Raw genomic sequence first — 21,945 nt, forward strand, 5'->3', positions numbered from 1 at the left:
CTCTAATTTGGCTGGAAATTATCTCATGTTCATCCATAAAATATTATTGTGTGTTTATGATCCAATAAGTGGGAAATGCTGACACATTCTAATTGTCGCTCAGCACTGCAAATGGGTCCTTCATCTCAGCTCTTATTTTCTATAACTACGTCACACACAAAGTGTGACAAAGGAGGTGTTGTTTTGATTGCCGTTGACTAACCCGCGCTGTAAAAAATGCAGATATGCACTCCACTCTCCCGTTCTGTATTTCTAAACATCTTACGTCAATCTTCATGAATGACAAGGCTGTTTTGTAACCAATAGACAAACCCACTTTTTCACTATTCTGAGAAGAATGTTTCTACTTGTTGCGTGATGTAAGGAGGGCTTCTGTGGAATTTGTGGGGATTATGCTTGATGAATCATGTCTTGAAGCAACCGAGACTAAGAGGACTTAACGGCAACCGCTGTTGGATCAGTCTCGGCTCGTTTGCTTTCCAGAGAAGACCGACATGGTGTCAGCTACACCTTCGCCAAAGGTAAATCCTCCAGGAAGTATCATTTGTATCAATGCAACACTGGCATGGAGTAGTTCAGAATATCCACGGAGATGCTAAAAATGTATCTGTAATCTACTTATTTTTCTTTTTGCTCAATTCATTCTGTCATTTGTGTGGAATCGATAGTTGTTTAAAAGTGTCGATTTTTGTGAAATAGGAATTAGGCAGGAAAAGCCACCTGTTTTAACCCATCTGAGGGGGGCGGCCATTTTAACCCTTTGCAGTTCCTCAATGCTCAGATAATGACCAATCACAGCTCACCTGTTTTCTGGGTTTGGTCATGTGACGTTCTGAATCTGCGATTGTCATTACCTGAGCCCTGAGCAGCTGTGATGTAATTGTCAGTCGACAGCAAGTGGCAAAATGGCCGCCCCCTGAGATGGATAAAAGAAGGGTGGATTTTTCTGCTTCCTTTTTCATATTCCACAAACGCAATATTAATCAGAATGATGTGTTTAGACTAATGGGGGCGCATAGAAAATTATTGTATAAAAGGGCTGAATGGTGTGCACTACTATTAAGTCAAAAATTAACAATAGGCACAGTGAAGGAGTGGCAGGGAGATTCCAAAATAGGGTTAGAAAGGAGGCGTGTGCGCCTTTGTGACGATGCCAAACATTCTCTCCAGCAACATTCAAAATGGAGATGGCGTCATAATGATTTGAATGAGATGGTGGCCTCCCTCATGCCATGGCGTCATAATGATTTGAATGAGATGGTGGCCTCCCTCATGCCACTATACACGTTCACCAGGAATGTTTGGTTTAGGCAAGTTTAGTGACCATAAAGGGAGTTTAATATTCCTAAACGTAACTAAACACATCACCTGCCATTCAGTGTACTCGCAGTCATTCATTTTAGAACACAGACTCAACAACAAACATTTTATGAGGTTGCATATGATACACATTTGACAAAATACATTATCTGTAGTGAACAAAAAGAAAAGGTTAATAAAACTTTGTTGATATTCTTCTTGTGCTTGTTTTTTTATTCTGGCTTAGATTGACATAATAGCCGGTTTAAAACCTGCAAACCACCAGCTGGCATAGGCTCCAGCACCCCCGCGGCGACCCTTGTGAGGAATACGCGATTCTGAAAATGGATGGATGAAATCCTACAGACCAAGTAGCTTAGCACTTAACGACATAAAACATTAGCATTTCATCATTTCAAGTTATTTACTTTGACTCAATTGGCCGCCATCTATCTCAGATAAGGCTTCCATTCCTGCAGCGCCGTTTTGATAATACAAAATAATAATACAAATAGCTACATCTGTGGATTTGTTTGGGGTCTGTAAGTCCTCCATCTTGTAGCACAATGCAAACATGTCAAATCTAAACAGTAGTGTGTACGCAGATTGATGGATTGGTGGACTCGTTTCGCGGACGTGTTAGGAGTGCGATTCATGTGTCTTGTCTGCACACATGCAAATTCACTGTCCGCGCTCCTGGTTGGTGGACTGTTTTCACGCTCGCTCCTGGTTGGCTGCTATCCTCGGCTTCCTCGTGCATCAGTTTTGAATGTGCTGTTTATAAACAGCAACAGAAATGCGTCTATGGAGTTATTTTTTTCCTCTCATGTCGCCAGAGTAGCGAGGTTGTTAGAGGTAATAGAAATATTTGGAGGAACAACTCCTCGACCTCCTCATTTCATTGAGAAGTCTACCGAAGATGACGTCACGTCATCGCCGTTCGTGATGAACCGTCTGCAGAGGCTGAATTTCTACTATCGCCACACATGTCAACTTTATGCTTCATGTTTCACGTTGATTAAATTTAAGACAGGTTAAAAAAAATAACACGGTTACTCAAAACAACATTGTATATATTTATTGATGTGTCAGCAGTCTCCCTTCCAAGCACCCTCTCACGCCCGCGCAGAGCGCATATCAGGCTTTTGATGACGTATGAATCAGATGCGTGCGGATGAGCGTTCACAGTGCAGACGCATCGCATACATATTCGATTTATATCCACATTCGAAAGAGGCCCAGGTCGGGTGTGAAAAAAATCAGAATTGAGCTGCAGTGTGTACGCAGCCATAGATTGTAAACAAACAATTAAACAAAGATTTAAACAAAGATGTTCTAATCCACTAAGTAATTGCAGGTTGTTGAACAGACACAATAATTAGTGTTTTAATTTTAAGTTGAAGTGCTGTCTCTCACATACACACCTTCAGTCAAACTTGCATCGGCTGACTGGAATCTATTATCTGTGACATTTTAGGGTTGGGCAATACACATTGTACATAAGCATTCCTTCATTTGCATATGGTCAGAGACTCTGTAAGGAGGAGAAAAGTGATGATAATGATTTCTTAGGGCTGATATTCCAAAGGGACCAAACCAATAATCGCAAAACTCAAAGATCCAAACTGGACAGACATGTCTACGCTAATGGGCACATTGCACATGTTGTTGCCATTGAATTAATTGAACTGCTAAAATTGCACTGAGCAACAACTCTCACAATAAAATACAGAGACAGGGTTTATCGTGTATTTGTAACCAAACCTCTTCCATATTTCTGATTACATCTTCAGGATTTGCCTTTCTCCAGCTTGCATATTTGCGCAGGTTGGGTGCTGTTAAGCGCTGCTGCGTCACAAGAGGCAGGCAGAAGAAAAGAATGTGGCTGTGGAGGTTTAGATGGCTGATAAGTGAGCAGATTGTCCTTTACAGAGCAAGCAACCATACAGTGGTTACTTAAAGTGAGGTTCAAAAAACATCCAGCTGTACATTTTGGAGAAAGATTTTACTGAAAAAATGTGCAAAACTTTGCAGTTATGTCAACCTCTGTAATGCTCTGGTGATCATACTCAAGTAGTTCTTTTGAGTATGTAAAGAATGAACTCTGCAAGTACATTTTTGCTTTTAAGTCATGGCACCACAGAAAAGTACAATGGAAGTTTTTATTTTTTTTTATTATTATTTTTTTTACACATCTTTGTCCAGGTTATTTAGTAGCCTACATTATGGTTGAAGTGAAATCAATATAAAGAACAGAATATACACCATATTCAATTATCAAATTATCTAAAAATAATTATTATCATACAAAACTAAATTAGTGGAATAAGTAAATACTTCTGGTTGTGACTTTGTGATAATATTGTCAAACTTATTGTTATTGTGGGACACTTACCGAATTAGGTTTTAAGGTTATGGTTGGGTTCACATTGGTACAGTAAGGGAGCAAATGTTCTGTACGTACGTAAAAAAAAATGCAGCTACATTTGTTTATCATTTCCATAGCTAGTTTTGAATGGATGTTAAACAAAAATTGGGGCAAGCTTTTGCGGGCCGCATAAAATGACGAGGAGTTCCAAATCTGGAACACGGGCCTCAAGTTTGACACCTGTTGTTGAACCCAAATCCAGAAGAAGAAAAAAAGTGATGATTTGTATTTCTTTCTTTTATTTATTTATTTATAAAACACAATTAGGAATCATGCATGAAGCCACTTGTTATCTCAAATCCTTTTAAACGTTCTGTGTACTTTGGAGTGTGGGTACATTGCGTTCCGTCTGAGTCATATTTGACACAGAAACCCATTAGGAATGGCGGCGCTTCATCCTGCTCCGCAAGCCTTCCCTTCATCTCATTCTCCGCAGGTAACGCTCCACTTGTCGCGCTGACTGAGCGGATGTATGTTTACACTTGAAAGGCTCCTATACTCACGTGTAGGTATAACTGTGAACCATCTGAGACATAGCAGGTGTGTGATGACAGATGCTATCATGTCTATCACAGAATGTGCGTTTACACAACAAGCCCTTCCAAAGTTAACTATAGGCATATAATGATGAAATCTTTACCTTTGACACTATCGCGATGTCATTTCTTATGAAATATGAGTTATTTCGGTGGCTATTTTTCTTACCCGGAAGTCAAACGCTCGGTTCAGTAAAACCCCGCCTCTCCCCTACTGTGGCCGCCGCGTCCCTCTCATGACGTCATCCGAGCCGGCTGCTTCGCGCAACGCCCACGAAACATACAGATAGGTTTTGAGACGATTTTTAAAATGGACTCTAAATTTCACCGGCTGCTAGATCTCTGCGTTTTGTCACGCAGGCCATCAATTCTTGAATAAACAATTTAAACAAAACGGGTCCTTGCCGCAAGTAATCGTGGAAGAGGAGGGGAGCAGAGAGGTTAGAGGAAAGGAGAAGAACAAAAAAAAAACCACCAAAGCAGGTCATGAACCCGCACCCTATTGCTTATGGGGTAAGCACACTATCCACTACACCATCCATTAATTTTAATTTAACAGTGCAAATTTTAGTTGTAGTTTACAACAGTGACAGCCAATTATTTCATTGCACTTTGCCATTGCAAATGTGAAGAATAATTGATTGCTTTGAATTCATTTGGACAGAATGTTTATTGATAAAGGCTACTTTTGTCATTATCCCATGGAGGGAGGTCTCAGAGAAAGTGGGCGCGCGTTTAGTCCGCAGAGGCGGTGCGGGGGCGGGGCCGCACGCAATTACGTCAAACCGTGCCAACAGCTCGTTTTCTCAGGTTGGGAGGGGCTGGTGCTCAGAGAGCAGAATAACAAAGAATTTCTCATACAGGAGCGAATGGAGGAAAACACAAACGTTGGTCATGTTTTTGGTGAGGAATTAGTATTTTAATATGGCTAAAAGCTCCAAAAAGTAGATTTTTCATGTTGCAGTCTCTTTCAGATTAAATCATTTGGGGAAAAAGAAGCGTTTGTGTACACAATCTTTGCGACAGTTATCTGAGTGTCCGTCTGCCTGCCGCAGCTAATCACATATTTTCTTATTATTATCAATATGGTTCTTAAAAATGCTGCCTGTAGTGTACACAACACACTAATTGAGATTGAATCAACATGATTCCTCATCAATCAATGTTTGTGTTTATATGAAAATATACTCGGATGAGCAACTGCTGACCTCTAAAATTCATGTCATGATTAGAATTGTAACCGTGGCAGAAAAGAGAAACAAAACTATGATGAATCTAATTATATGTCAACACGTATTGATAATCTTCTTGCTGAGACGGCCCCAAAATCAACCAGTGCTTTATCACACGATGGTTATCTCTTGTTATGAAGGGCAGAGGATTATAAAGATTCAATCAATGAGCTGATAACAACTTCAGCAGGTGCACAGTGGAACTAAAACAGTTACCTTAATGTGTTAAAAGTGTGGCTGTTTGTCGTTAAAAGGATTTTTCCTGCGCAACCTACTTTTGCTCTGGGAATAATTTTGTTTTAACTACTATAATATATATATATATATATATATATATATATATATATATATATATATATATATATATATATATATATATATATATATATTATAGTATATATATATATATAAGGTTCTGCAAATCTGTATTTATGGCTTTGATTAATATTTGCAGTAGCAGACTCCATAAAAATGGAAAATGTGCCTTGCTAAAAAAAATAATAATCTGCCTGTAATTTAAACTGGGGGACACTAAAGCAAAAGTGATTTTGATATGATTTACTCGTTCGTCATTCTATTGAACTTGTGACAAGAAAAATGTAAAACTGTTTGCAAACATGTTTGCAACCTTTTACTAACCCAAAATTCACAACGTTCACAAGCATAAGAAGAATAAGCATGTAGATATCAAAGGGGTGGAAAGTGGTTAAGCGTAACAACTTTACAGTTTAGTGGTTGCAGGTTCAAATCCTAGCGCCGACCTTTCTGTATCCTTTTGAATGCTCTTCTCAGGCTCAGGTTTCCTCCAATATAAAAAAAAAACATGCATGTTAAATTAATTGAAGAAATCTCAGGGGTCACCAACTTTTTTTTAGGCTATGAGCTACTTGGGCTACCAGTTTGTAACACACTTCTGAAATAATACATTTGATAAAATTATTACTGTTATTATTATACTGTAGGTTATGTGTGAATGAGTTGTCACAATAATTAGGAAAAATATACTACACTATTTCTGTAAATATCTAGCATTTTAAACATTTCCAATTGCGGAAATAACAGAAATGCCCGGATGTTTAAAACTGGCAATAAATGGGTGGATGGATGGACAACTACGTACATAGAATGTGCAGTAATGCATACTCGCCATGGGTCTCAACTACATTAAAAAACAAAAAACAAATATATGACTTAATAACACATTAAAAGTAGAGCTAAATTTCCCATAAATCGTTGTATTGAATAAAGACAACAGCGCGCACACTGCGTGTGTGTGTGACAAGCGCACACATTCGAGTGGACCACCCCGCCCCGGTCCCGCCCAGCGGTCCGACCCCACGGAGAAAACAGAGTGTGGATCATGTGACAGCAGCAGTTTCTATACGACATACCGAAGACACGCACAGACACAGACACACAATAAGTGAGTGGGTTTTGTAAATTCGGGAAATTGCCGCCCGCTCAGCGTTTAGGCGACCCCGAGTGGAGTTGACCGGCTCGTTCTCATGTCAGTGACGCCGAAGCAAGAACACTTTGCGGCGGACTAAAGCGGAGAAAGTAGTTCCAAGTTGGCGTCCAGCAAGTAGACGGCTCCTGCTTCATCTGAAAGGTGAGTTAGAGTTGCAGCATCGCGTTCATTAAATAGCAACATAAAAAAAAACAAAGAAAGAGGTTAACACTGCGTCAATGTGTTGTTTTGGCTCCGTGTCGCAGTTTGAAGGACGTCTTGTGTCGTATTGAATAGAATTGAACCATTTATTGGTTTGAGGGAGGCATGGCACTGCTAAAATAGGTCTCGCATTGAAAAAAAAAAATAAAAAACACTTTTATTTTATAGTGTGCGTGTGGCCATGTATCTTCTGGACTTTTTGAATTGATAATCGTGGGGATCTTTTGGCCAAAGGGTTTTGGTTCGATTCCCGGCATGGAGCATGTGTGCGTTTGTCCCAAATGTGATAAGTGGTTACAGATGCGTCATGTGACCAAAGGGTCGCAGGTTTGACTCCTCTCCTACCATGTGGTGTCATAAATCTTATTGTTTCTTAATGGGACGTTTTGTTACGGAATTTAAATGTTCTGTTTGTGGTTAAGTGGTTGTTCACGCGCACAAGGGATTAAGGGTCCTAAATTCGATTCCCAGGATGTAGGCTACCTGTTACTTTTTTTTAATTATTTTTTATTTTTTAGTTAGTTGTGTATGTGGTTACATTTATTCAGAAATTAGTTTAAATTTTAACAAGGACAATTAGTTGTTATTATTTTGTACCCCCCAAAAAATCACTTTCATTCATCATGTAGTTAAAAGTCTAATTTATTGTGTATACATGGGCCATGTGATTTTGTGTGTGATATATTAATTCTGATCTATTTTTATATAAGTTTATATTTTAATGACAACGTGGGTATAACTGCACCATGTGACTAAAGGATTCCAATATATCAATTCACCATATATCTGGGCAGCTGCTAGTGGTAGTCAAGTAGCCTACAAGTGGTTCCACCTGCGTCCTGCAACTAAAAGTTTCCAGGTTCAATCCCTTGCATTCACACCGATTGCTCCGAGTGTCACTCTATTATGTCACATAGAGTGAATATGATTCCAAAGCCGGTAGCGAGGACTGAGTGGAGGTGCACGATGTGACAGCCGAGCCCACGGTGTGAGGTGACAGGTGTGTGAGTCACACCTGAAGCCCTGCGAACCCCCCACCCCCACCCCACATCCTCTCAGTGAGGCCCGTCCCTCCATCCCCTCGCCGTGTGTCTCTCCACGTTTCCTGTGCTTTGTTTCAAGGCTGAGGCTTGCGTCACACATTCCTCTTGGCATATGAAGCCCTCATCCTGTTTAGAGGCCAACGAGCAAGAAGTGAGGGAGGAGAGAGGGATGAGGACGTGGGGGGGCGGATGAGTGGAACGTGTGGTGGGAGGGTAACCTCAGCCTCTTTGTCTGACTTCATGGTCCTTTGTGAGCACTGGTGGAGCTTTAAGGAAAGTTATTTATGATTATTTGGACACCAGTTTGTCTCAAGGGCCACCCCCCACACATACACAAACACGTACACGCCCCCAAAAACCCACCCACACCCCTGCGCCTCTTTCCCTGAATCAACATGCTGATGTTATCTGGTGGAACAAAATGCGTAAGAGCACACACACACACACACACACACACTGCTCAAAGGGCACGTCTTGTGGAATATAAGAGCTACACATTAATCTAGCGGCTGCTGAATATTTGGTCATCCTCAGTGAAGAAGCCGAGGAAGTGAGCACACGCAGACAGCCCGTAAAATGAAACGCGCACAGGCTGTTACACAACCCCTGCGTCTCAACCACCGGATCTGTCTCTTCCCGCCTCCTACAAACACACAAACACACACACACACACATTTCCACACACACCACCTCCCCTTGTTTGAGGTTCATTGAAGTTTTGTCATATTTGCTTCCTCGTTTCTTCCAGTTTTGACATAGTTTAGGTCAGAGTGTCTGTTTTTCTTGCATTCCCCTTCTCCTATTATTTAGGTAGGGAGGTGAAGTGTTTTTGTGTAGGGGGGGGGGGGGCAGTGAGACAGGAAACCGCAGGCCCCCAGCAGCAGCCCCCCCCTTGCCTCCCTCCCCTTGTTCCCTTTTCTTTCTCTGGCTTCGCTCTCTTCTTTCGAGCCCCCGACTTATCACGCCGTGTGGAAATAATAACAGTGCGAGGGCTTCCGCTGCTCTCTGGAAAGCTTCACCTCTCTGCCGAGTGCACGACTTGAAGATGTGTCAGCGTACGTCAGCTGCGGCATGTCTTTCAGTGTGTGTGTGCGTGTGTGTGTGTGTAATGATAGATTTTGGTTCATCTTTCCTGACTGATGGCCCCCTCGTGTCTGGCTCTCCAGAGACCCTCGTTCTGCAAGAGTGGGGCCCCGTGCTGGTGTGAGTCAGAGCACGCGAGGGGTGATGAGGGGGTTCATAAGGTGATCATAATAAAGATGGAGAAGAAGTTCATCGGCGGATGTTGAGATCATCTATTGGAGTTTCTTTAAGTAGTTTTATGCTGAAGGCAGATTTAAAAAAGAAAAAAAGAAAGAAGTCTTGTTTGTTTATGTGTCAGTGGCGACCATAGTTTTTAAAAATAGTTTTTTTTTGTTTTGTTTGTTTTTTACTTACCGTTTTTATGTATGTGCTGTCATCCATTAAGTGTTGTGCTTGGACATGCATAAGTATATCACAGTCATTGTCAGTCACTTAATGGCTGAGCACAGCACTCTAGTAGCCACAAGACAAGACTTTCGCATCAGCTTGCTGATTAAAAAAGTAGCATTTTGCCATTTGCACCTCTACTGAATATCAAAACTAAGAATCAAATGCTGAGACAACCGTCGAAAGAAAGACAAAGAGACACCTAATAAGTTTAGCTAGGCTCACGTCGCCTACCGTGGGTCGTCGAGGGAGGCTCTGTGCTACCTGCGCAGAAGCCGCTATAGCTAGCAACAGCTGGCTACTAGTATGCCTGAACACGCTGTGGGGACACTTATAAGTCAGTAATCGTTGGCTGTGTGGCGGCGAATAAGATACATTTTTTTGACCTTGTCATACTCGTGAAGGGACGACAAGAAAAAAACGGAGAAATCATGCTAAATGCTAAGACAACCTCATTGACACGGCTAGCGCGTTTAATACTGGAATTGAGAGCTTGGGTGGAGAACATTCAACTTTGAACTGGCAAATAGCGGGCAAATTAATAAGTGTCGGAATTCTGGAAAGAAAACCATACTTGCTAAACTGAATTGGAAATGAATTAACTCCGTCACGGTGTACGTCAGCCAGGAGGAATGAATTATATCGCTTTGATAATGTGGCTAGTTAGCCAAGTTAACAACACAACAAACGGTCACCATCTTCTTTATTCTGTTGAAGCAAGAGGAGGAGCTTCTTCGCTGCTCGAAGCTGGTCTGGTCTGACTCGGCAAACGAGATGCAAGCCATGCTAATCTTTAAGCTAACCAAAGATTGACACGGCTAGCGCGGTTAACACCAGAATTAAGTGCTTGGGTGATTGAGTACACTTTTCACAGACATCTGGCAGGAACTGCAAAAAAAGCGGCGTGTATCCAACTAGGCACAGAAATATAACAAGAACATTTAAAAAATATCTGGACCGTGGGGAGAAAATCTACTCACTAAACTGAACCAGAAACCGGAAATCATGTACGCTATACACTTTGTCGCCCCGAGGAGTGGACTTTAAGATATTTATCTATCAGTAATGTTATTTGTTTGATTTCACAATAGAATCCTGAGTTTTGATGTTCTCACGATTACCTTAAACAGCATTAAAAAAATTGTAAAAAAATAATAATAATAATTTTCAGCTTTGCTTTTAGATAAGAAAATCAAGTTTCCTGCTATACACAATGTGATTTTAAGAAATACAAACTGTTGATTCCACAAGGTTAGAAAGTTGCTTCTCAAATGAAGTAATGGATTCGCTCTATTCATCGTCCTCTCAGTTTTGGGCTGGTTTGTGTGAGCTTTTATTTCAAAATTGTATCATGGGAAACAGTTTCAACAGTTGAGACGCTAACAAACAACAATAGCAAAGGAGAACGGTGCCTAAGTACATTTAAAAGACAGTTTCATGTTCGTATTTGTACAAAGTAACTCGCCAACTAATGGCTTCTGTTTTTCAATTCTTGTGAACGGCAATCATTTTGGCAACACTTTTGTCTGTCTGTGTGTGTGTGAAGTAAAAAAACATCTTCACTAGGTTGTAGTCACATAAAACATAAAAGTTCAACAACATGGGGGAGTAAATAAAAAATACTCCAATATTAGATCACCACCTTTTATGAGTCACGCAGTTAGCATCCTAATCAGTCAGTGCTAATCAATCCCATCCCTTAAGGGTAAAAGGGCCGGATTGAGTGTGTGTGCGTGTGTGTGTGTGTGTGTGTAGGGGGGGGGGGGGGGGGGGGTGTAAAGTAGAAATGAGCTCAGAGTGGAAATGAGTCCGTAAAGACTGAGAAGACCAAAAAGAATGTGGAGAAATGTGAGTTGTGGCGTGTTTCTTGGACAAAGCCGTCGTCTGGAGGTTTGTGCGCTCTCTGGTGATCTCATCATCTCCAGCAGTTTTGCCATTAGAGCGTGCGCGCGCAAGCCCCCCTTGTGTGTGTGTGTGAGTGTGCGTCTACGTCTGTGTGTGCGCACACGTATGAGCATGTGTCCATGTCTGTTATAATTTAGGCCTTTAGTGATTTAATGTGTGTATTCTGTTGAGCAAGCAGAAACGTGCTGTGTGGTTGTGTGCATGCAACTGTGTGTGTGTGCGTGTGTGTGTGTGTGCGTGTGGTTAAGTCGGTAGCCAGGGCCTCCAAGCCACAATATTTTCCCCCCTCAGTCATGTTGTTCTTTATCATTCATGGAGTGAGAGGAGGGGATAGCGTGCGGTGCCGATAAATGGGAAGCGAGCGGGCCGCGGAGGGCCGTCGAAGACGACGACATGTTCGGGGATAGTCGAGGTTAAAGTGGGAGGCGTCTCGCGAGGTTGAGCACACAGTAGCGCCACTGACCTAAAAGGACAATATTTGCCCAACACACTCCACACGCACAAACACAAACCCACGCATGAAGAGTGCCCGGGTAGGCTAGTTTTATTGACAAAGTAGGTGCAGCACACACTGACTGGCACCTCAAATACGCGTGCGTGCGTGTGTTGTGTAATTTCCAGCAGGTCAATTTGAGCCGATATTTAAAAAAAAAAAAGAGCCAGTTTTGTACAATGCATGTCAATAAAAGTAGGTCATCCGACCAAATTAGGCACCCATGCACTAAACCATGATCGCTCATTTAAAGAGCTGAATCACAAATAATGCTGTTTTGTTGACACTCTCAAAGAGGCGTCCATTTTTAAGATGTTGATTGTTGTGGTTGTAGCCTGTTGTTTGTTTACTATGAGCAAAGTGTGCTAAATGTGTGCTAGCAATTTCTTGGTTGACCTTTTGTCTCTTTACATGGTGTTTCCATGGTACTAGGGCTGTTACTATTAATTATTTTTTAGAATTGGTTATTCTATAGATTATTCCATTATTAATTTGGATTGAAGTGTATTACAATAACTTTTTTTTTAAATGACTAATTACTGTTGAGTCGGTCAAATCAGAGGATTTGGACAATTTTAAACTAGTGATTGACCGATAGGACGATTATCGTCATTTTTCTAAATCTGATAAAAGGTCAATTTAAAACCTTTTTAATCTCAGGGAAGTATTTATTAAAATTTTCAGTTAATTTTATAAGAGATGCTGCTGACCCTAGGAACCTTATTTTTGTTCGACATTAAAACAAAGATATGGGAAAGTTTAAGATTTCAGGTATCTAAAAATTATTATTTTTAAATTTTGAGAAAAACGATTTACTGTAAAAAAAACTGTAGAGAGCTACGGTATTTACTTGCTTAAGTTTCCACTTAACTTTTTAAGACGTACCGAAAACCTTGGAGCACCCAAGTCTAGTATTTAAAAAAACAAAAAACGTTTATCGGATTCCATCTTGATGTTCAACTCTTGCTGCTCGCGCGACTCTTTGTTATTCCGTAGTCTTTCCTGGTTGACGGTCACTTTCACTAAATGTTGCATCTTTCAAAATGTCGCATGTATTGTATTGGTCACTTCCTGTTTCAGATTATTCCGTTTGTGATACATCCTTAGATAAAAGGTTGTCTCATCATAAAGCAATATACGTCGTGTCCACTTTCTTGAAGATAATCTAATTGATAAAAAATACAGTTTTAGTATGGTTGGACCTGAAGACTCTTAACTAAATAATATAATCTAAACATTCAGAAAAGTGAGCATCTGCGTGTGGCCTCGCATCTATCACTGTCAATTTGTTCTGCGTGTTGCATGTTCCGACAAGAAGATTGAACCCTCCGAGCATGAATCAACATTTGAGGACGTGAAATTTGAGGGGAAATGTTTGACGACTGTCTGTGTCTTTCGAGGAGTTTCAGGAATGCGGAGCACTTGAGAGGGATTTTGTTTTTGTCACCGTTAATTTGATCTATTTCATTTTAGAACAGCTTGACAATCTATGGCATTTCGAAGGAAAATACCTCCGGGCCATTAAGTCCAATACCAGTGACACACTTTGACAACATTTCTCAAAAGTCTTCCCAGAAGTGTACACTTTTTTATAGCGTGCTTCCCCTCATTTCACTTTGTGAAGGGGACATTTGAAAGTGTCCCAATATTTAAGTCTGTTGTTGTCATTGTGTTCAAATCACACTCTTGTCCAAACAGTATGGAAGCTGTTAAAAAAAAATGTCGCCACATATGCTGCGAAACGTCTGTTTGTGCCCTTTCTGCCACCTGATTGGCAGCCACGATAGAACAAGCGCTTGACCTCCAGTTGAACCACAAGCACAATACAAACCCGCTTTACAACGTAGACGCACGCACACGGGCCACACCTGACTGCTCGCTCTTTGTTTCTCCGGAGCCGCGCGATGGGTGAGGCCTCTGTCGTCATGTTCGCACCCTTCCTGACCCAGCCAGCAAATGGTCCTGCTCTCCCATTGGTCGCTCCGCCATCTGGACTCCCAGCGTGTGTGTTTGTGTGCGTCTGTTTAGGACGAGCGCAAGGGCCCATTTGTTAATAATTAAAGGCTAACTTGTCTCCCGACTGTGGACTTTGATCCGCTAACACGCACACACATGACTAATTTAAGGTACATTCTCGGTGCTATGTTAACCTAAAGGCACACACGTACTTATTTAGGAACAGTTGCGGTTGCGCCTGGTGTGTGCATGAATATTCTCCTGGTTAGCTCGCTACGCTTCATGATACTGTGGTGTGATTTACTGCCATTGATTACAATAGATGGGATGTAGGTGGAGCAAACCAGGAAAGGATCTGGTGTTAATTAGTGAGTAGAGTTACCGTAAACATTTTCAGAGGATGTGTACTCAGGCAAGGTAAAAAACAAGACAATAAATGACAGAATCTACAAAAAGCTATATACTATACTAGGTTTTGTTGTCAATGTTCACATAGTCTACTAGACATTGCTGTTTGGTGCATTGAATGAGTATTTCTATAGATGTTTGAGATTCGACTTGCTTTCTTTTGCCTCTCAGCGTAGTTATTGATCGTTGAATGCAAGCACTTTGCGAAGCCTTGTTTGTTGTTAAAACGGAAAATCGAAGTTTCCGGACGCTTGGAGTGAAGCAGTGCGTGCTCGGAGCGTATTTCGTCAGATAAGTAGACTTAAAAAAGGTAGGCTAAAATGTTCTGCCTCAAAGCTCCAACTGGAACCATGTTCGGGCCTTTCACTTTTATACACTGACTTTTTTTATTATTCTGTTAATGCACCATCTAGTGGCCAAACGGAAGATTTTATTTGTCTGCTTAAAAACGCTCACTAACTTAATAGTTAGTGTGCTTTTATTAGACAATACTATAATCATATTGAGTTTTCCCCAAAACACAGGAGAAGAAGTTTCTGAATTTCCTAAAATGCACTTAGGCTGTAATTATTCCAAATTATACCCTGCCATTCGATTTTAGGTGTTCATCACGTAACCAGTAGAGGGCAGTCATCCACTAAACATGCCCAGAAGAAGACAGGAACAGGAAGTTATTGACCACACGTAGCTAACAGCTAGCTCTAGCCTTGTTTACTCATTGAATAATGTTGAAGCATCATCTATAAATTACTTTTAAGACACTATTACATGTATAATGTCGATATAATGATATACTGTGTAAACTAAATGGAAGTTAGTTTTTGTTAGTGGTAATCGTTAGCGCGCTAATGCTAATTGCGATTGCTAACCGTTTAGCATAAGCTAGTTTTGTTGGCGTTTAATAATGCATATGTATAGAATATAATAAATTATGATTACTTATATCCACTCAATTCAATTTATGTCAAATCTTAGTGGATTAACAAACAAAAAAATAATGGGGGAGGCGGGGTTGCGATTATTAGATGCAATAATCAATTTTTAAAAGATTCAATAGTGACAGCACTACAATATAACTGGTTTAAGACATGATATCTTTTTGATTATCTTTATTGAAACGTACTTTAAGAGTGTCTTAATGACCGTGTGTGTGTTTTGTGCTTTGCAGGATCTCAGCCATTGCAGCCATGTTGATGTATGATTACCCTCTGAAGACAGACATGGAGACGGTAAGTCACGTATGTGTTTGTACGTTGCGTGCACGCTCGCATCATGCCCGAGCATGTTTTTGATGCCATGCAGTAGCCTGCACAGAGCGACCCGCACTCATGCTACGTGTCTAGACAGCCCCGTTCCCACATTCCGACTCTTCCTGGACAAACAGACTCCAGTACAGTGGACATTTGCATACAATGGTCACGCACGCCGTCATACAGCAGGCTAATCAACACTCGCTTCTGACAGACATTCCCAAGCAAAGCTGCGCTGACATTTCTTGGCTGCTGTAGTTGTTTGTGAGGTAGAAGCTTGTTTTCGCCAGTATTCCATGTAGAGCGGAAATTCAACTCTGCTCTTTTGTTCTCTTTTTCCCTTCTCCTGCATCCTCACCTCTTCTCTTTCACAGTCATTCTACTCATCGCTAGTGAAAACCCCGGAGCCGTACGGAGTCATCTTCTCCCACCCGGCCCACCTCTACCACAGCCACATGCAGGCCCTCGCCCAGTCCCACGCCGCCGGCAACCCGTCGCACACCCAGCTGGAGCCTGTCGATCTGTCTCTGAGCAAGCGCCCGTCCTCCTCCGCCACCTCCTCGTCGTCCTCCCCTCACTGCTCGTCCGCCTCCTCCCCGGCCTCGTCACGCAGCACCCCGCCATCCCCTTTTAGCACAGCCAGCCGCGCCTCCCCGCGCTGCTCCCCTCAGCTGAGCCAGCGGCACTCCTCGCCGCCCGCCACCTCGCTATCGTACCCTACCATGGTGGCTCCTCTGATGGGAGCAGGCTCGGGCGTCATCCAGAGCTCGGGGGTTATGGTGTCGCCAGTCATGGTGCCTCTGTCCGTCCTGTACCCCTCCCCTCTCCACTTGCACCAGCCCATAATGGTGAGCCCACCTGTTACGGCGGACGAGGACCATCATCACCATCATCATCATCATCGAAGCAGAGAGCACAAGACAGGTGAGCCCTCGTTACTTCAGCACAATCCATAACAAAATGCACACGTTCACATTTTCACTCATATACAGTATATAGTTGATTCACATAAATTGTGTTTAGCAAGTAACCTATACGCATATAAAAGTTATGAAAAGTTAGCGCATGCTAACTTCCTTAGCATGAGCCAAATAGCGAAGTACTCCTAGGTTACATTAATTCACCTTTGTTACCCAAATGTATTACGTGACAAAAAATGAGGTTGTGGTTTAAAGTGATCAGAATGACTTCCCGACTTAATGAACTTGAGTAAAAAGAGATCTGCTATTACAAGATGGAGTACACCTCGATTGACACTAATATATGACCCTCCAGCACAAAATGGGAACCGATGGGACCGATGGGAAGTCGCACAGCCGTCTTTTGCCCAAAAAACATTGACAACGTGAGAATGATCGATTTTCAGATTAAGTAAAGATGACTTCCCAGTTGCAATTGTTGGGAATTTGTTTCCTTAAAAAAGTAATTGGAAATAAGTTATGTTTATGAGTGTTAAAATTGCAGGGTTAAATTTAATACTACACACTAGTGTAGTGTAAAATCAACACTGGCCAGTGTTAAATAATTAGAACGACTATTCAAATGTAACACTTTTAAAAATGTTTTTAACTATGCTTTTTTTCGACCAATATAGACACTCTTCAAGTGTTAAATTTAACTCTATAGGTGTTGAATTAACACTGCTGATTTTGCTGCGTGCTAGTGTGTGTTTTTTGATCTCCGTTCTCGAGCTACTTAATTCCTGATCTTTAAATTGACATATCTTCACCACATATTACCCAATTTCCACGCTCTATACATCATTGGAAAGCATTTTTGATGCCCTTTCAGAACATATATATATATATATATATATATATTGATTTCTTAAACTTGATCCAAGTCATGTCTTTTGTTCACATGCAGCATGTCTTAAACCATGACGAGCAGCTCACAAAAACTTTGTTTCCGCTCAGTTCAATCCACAAAGTCATTGGACGGGCGAGGCGAAGTCCACGACGTGCACAAGCTAATCAAAAGCGAGCCTCGTCCCGAGCTCATTCACGAGCACCACGGCAGCCACGACATCAAGCCGTCGGTCATCAGGATATCGCACGAATACGAGTAAGTTTGACATATACGTGCGTGTCACTATCGGGGGTCACGCTGAATTGTTTGACCTGTCGTCTTGGTGCCAAGGAAGCGCGTTGAAGTGAATTGAGGAGCTTCATTTAGACAAAAGTACAGTCGCACTGTGCTGCCATCTTTTGTGGATTTTTGCTGCTTGCGGTAGGGATCGGTCCCGATCTTTTGTCGGTTCCGCATCTCAAACTAAATCTGCTCAAATTATATTTATCATACAGTCATATTGTACATGGGAAAAACGTTTATTCTTGAAATAATTGTGAATGTGTACCGGAGATACATTCGATAGCATCTCCATTCCAAATTCCTTCACTACACCGTTTATTCTTTGATTTCCAATCGTCTGTGTCCTTTGGTACGAGTCTCCATGCGACCAGGCGGCCTTACAAGTTGACATCAGCCATCCGAATCCTGTCGCCGCCGCTCTTCCACTTCCTGTTCTCTCTTTCATAACCAACCCCCCTCCTTTTCGCTTCCTGTGTTTCTTTAGCGCTCGTCGTCTGGCATCTGCAGCTCCCGCATCTATTCTGCTCCTCCTATCCCTCATCTCTTCTTATTGCTCGGCCTTTCATCCTCCATTTCGCGGACAAGCGTCGTCAGGTCGTCGCTGGCAGAGTTTTCAAGTCACTTGTCGGTGTGCCAAGTGTGGCTTTTGGGCGTGTCCAGTGCTGTCATCACCTCTCAAAAAGTCATTCAAGCATAGCCAACACTGCATGGACTGTACGTGAAATATAGGTCATGCTGGATCGCCGCTGTGAACCCAGGATGGGTCGTCGTGTGTGTGTGTGTGCGCGCGCGCGCTTGCGTGCGTGCGTGTGCGCGACTGCACATTCCTTTTGCAGCGGACCGATGTGAAAGATTCATATTTCAACACCCTGCGTCTGCTTTTAACTGCCACTTTATCACACCGTTGTACGCACATGCACGTACGTGCACACACACACACACACACACACACACACACACACACACGTTTGTTTTACTATCTTTGTGGGGCCATCTCATTGACATAATGCATTTCCTAGCCCCAACCATCAAAAATGATTGCCTACCCCCATTCCTTACCCTAACCTCAACCATAACCCAACTCAAACCTAAACTCTGAAGCCAAGTCTTGACCCTCAAAAAGAGGTCTAAACTTGTGGGGCCCAGAAAAATGGCCCCACAAGGACGGGTGGGCCCCACAACTCTGTGAAATACTATGTAGCGAAAACACACACACATACACACACGAACGAGTGCTAGTGTAGAGAGATGACTTCTTTTCTTATAAGGCAATCCAAAGGCAGATGTTTTCTTCTATTCTGATCAATGTGAGTAGCACATGCTCTATGAACGTCCTATTTTCAAAGGCCGTTACTTTGAATAATTTCCTGTAAATGGTTGCAATACCCTGGAGCCGCCAAGGTCAAACACCCAAAAGGTGGAGCAATTTGTGGAAAATTATGAAATTATTAAAATGTTAAGTTCAGTGTGCAACGCAAGTTAGATGTCAGCAAATTTAATGAGACTCCAAAATATTATTTTTCAGTACTTTTGATCTGAATGACTAATGTATAGTAACTCAGATTTCAAATGGGTGGAAGAGTTTTGGTCATTCATAACATGTTGTTTTATTGTGTGGTTTTATGAGTCAAACTTTAATAATAAGAAAACTCAAGAATATTTATTTACCCACGCAATGGCCTCAAAATGTACTTAAAGGTATGTAGTGTGTAAAACACAAATTCATAGAAAAATAGCTTCAAAGCTTCAACTAGTATTTTCTTTTGTAATATTAATAAAGTGGGGGAAAAAGGAGGGACACTTAATTAAATTATAGGCCATTGTGTTCTATAATCACGATCTATTATGTCAAAATAAAAACTAATTGTCAACTAATGTCGTGGACTTTTGCACAGCACACAACTATTTTTAAACTGTTCATAGACAAAAGGTGATTAAACAAAACCAAAAGGTGTGGTGGACTGGAAAAAGCGGGAGGGTGTTTTTTTTGTTTTTTGTTTTTTGTTTCTTGTTTTTTTCTTTTGACAAGGCAGACTTTATTATCTTGCTGCCAAATAACAGTTCACTTGTGTGATTTCAACACCTCGCAAAGCAGGCCGCTGTTACACTGACGCGACACTGACGCCCCCTGCTGGTTGAATCTCTAACCTGATCCAATCTCTTCTCACTTAGGGGCAACAACCCGTCAGTTATCGTCCATTCAGCCACTCAACATCCTTTCCCCGCCGACTCTCCAGACTCGCTGAAGAAGAGAAGAATCCACCGCTGCGATTTCTCCGGTTGCAACAAAATCTACACCAAGAGTTCGCACCTCAAAGCGCACCGCAGGACGCACACGGGTAAAGATGCTCAGATTGCGCCCGCTGGTGTTGCGACACTGTACAAGCCTTTTTTGTTTCCCTCCCTTGAACCCTGAATGTGTTTGTGCGCTGATGCAGGTGAGAAACCGTACAAGTGCATGTGGGAGGGCTGCACGTGGAAGTTTGCCCGGTCGGACGAGCTGACGCGACACTTCCGCAAGCACACGGGAGTCAAACCATTCCAGTGTCCCGACTGCGAGCGCAGCTTTTCCCGCTCCGACCACCTGGCCTTGCACAAGAAGCGCCACCTGCTGGTGTGAAACTGAACCTGGTGCTGGGTGCAACGCTGGACTGTACCACTTGGACTTTGGGGGGAGTGGGGTATAAATATTGGACTCCAATGTGTGGATTGGGGCAAGCTTTGACGTTTTCACTTCTTTCACCTGAATATGAGCTGGTATCCTACTCGGACAAACCTCGGAATCATTCACCGCGTGTTGCCATCATAATTTGGGGGAATCCAAATATTTTCTCTTTCGAAAGGGATTGCGACATCTCAGCTGGTTTGAGAGCGCTTCCCCCTTGTGGCCTTACAAAACACACACATGTGAAAAAAGCCGTTTCAGTGCCATCGAGGGTCGATGGAATGTGACGTGTTCCACATTGTATCACGTCACAACGACTCGTCGGCAATGTGGCGAACTCGCCTAATGCTAGCCTCCAAATTGAAACAGCACGCACCTCATCCGCTTCTAAACGATGCGTTCTTATGTGCACACTTAATGGAACACAATGCAGGAAAAATGCCCGTAGTGAAATCTGGCTTGGAAATGATTTTTTGTTTTTATTCAGAAATGCGACAGTTGCTGCACTTGGGGCATTATTGTTTCTGTGAGGATATTGAGTGCAGCAAAATGTCTCATTTCTTGTATACAATATAATGATATAAATGCTTTTTATTATCTTGAGACACTTTTATTTGGGAAAATGTCAAGGAACTGAACAGGACTTGTTTGCTTTCAATATTTCAATCTCCCAACATAATTGCAATCAAATTTCTCTTATTTCGCCGTCTCCTCTTTACAGCCTCCCGAGAACAAAGAGATAAACAAGTTGTGTGCGTGCGTGTGCGCGTGTGTGTGTGTTCAGGTCTCCATGCAGTGTGCACTTTATAAGTAAAATTCAAAACAGCATTCCCAAAGGCATACATTTATCCACTCATAAACTAAACATACTCGAATGTAGCGGCTCAACAGATCAGCATTTTTTAATTTTTGCTTGTAAAGGTATTTGTGTGTCTGCAAATATAAGTTGTAATATATATTATATTCATATATATTTTATAATTGTTAGACTGAAAGGGCAATTACAGGTTTTTATTAAGCATGATTTTGATACGCAAGTTGTAATAATGGAAAAAAAATTACACATTTCTGCAATGTTGTGTCTATCATGATCTTTATATCCTTTTAATCTAACTTGGTAATTCAAAGGGAATGTGTTGAACTGTGAACATAACTGTACAGATCTGTCTGCAATTTTGCATTACTTTCAAAACAAAATATTCATACCACTTAATAAACTTATTGATACTATTTTCAGAACTGTGGGCTTTCTGTGTTTATTTGCTCTGCAGTACCACAAAAACATTGAATCAAGTTATTCACATGGAATCAATATTTGAGAAGTTTTGAGAATCACAAATGATCAACTAGTTATGATCGTGTTGTATCTTTGTGGCATTATTGTTGATTGGCGGAATTCGTTTTGTGTAGCAGCAGCAGTAGTAGTAGTAGTAGTGAATTTGTATGTTAGTATGAGAAGCTATTTATCAGTTAACTTTGTAGTTAAAGAGAGTTTAGAGA

General features: G+C 41.7%; 1 protein-coding gene across 3 annotated transcripts; it reads left to right on the forward strand.

Annotated features, from left to right (window-relative positions):
* The first annotated feature begins 339 nt into the window (after nt 1-339).
* On the forward strand, nt 340-21,684 carry klf3 (Kruppel like factor 3 (basic)). Of its 3 annotated transcripts, none has more exons than XM_086083618.1 (6): nt 340-521; nt 15,608-15,668; nt 16,064-16,613; nt 17,606-17,753; nt 19,953-20,119; nt 20,219-21,684. In XM_086083618.1, exons 1-6 carry the CDS (start codon nt 400-402, stop codon nt 20,398-20,400), a joined length of 1,230 nt encoding a protein of 409 aa, XP_085939744.1. In that variant the 5' UTR covers nt 340-399; the 3' UTR covers nt 20,401-21,684. The 3 variants fall into 3 exon arrangements, with proteins under 3 accessions (XP_085939744.1, XP_085939745.1, XP_085939743.1); XM_086083619.1 differs by lacking the exon at nt 340-521 and adding an exon at nt 6,861-7,104; XM_086083617.1 differs by lacking the exon at nt 340-521 and adding an exon at nt 9,216-9,410.
* The last annotated feature ends 261 nt before the right edge of the window (nt 21,685-21,945 follow it).

The sequence above is a fragment of the Leptonotus elevatus genome, chromosome 8 (assembly GCF_054856555.1).
Source record: "Leptonotus elevatus isolate MCC_2025b chromosome 8, RoL_Lele_1.0, whole genome shotgun sequence".
Lineage (NCBI taxonomy): Eukaryota > Metazoa > Chordata > Actinopteri > Syngnathiformes > Syngnathidae > Leptonotus > Leptonotus elevatus.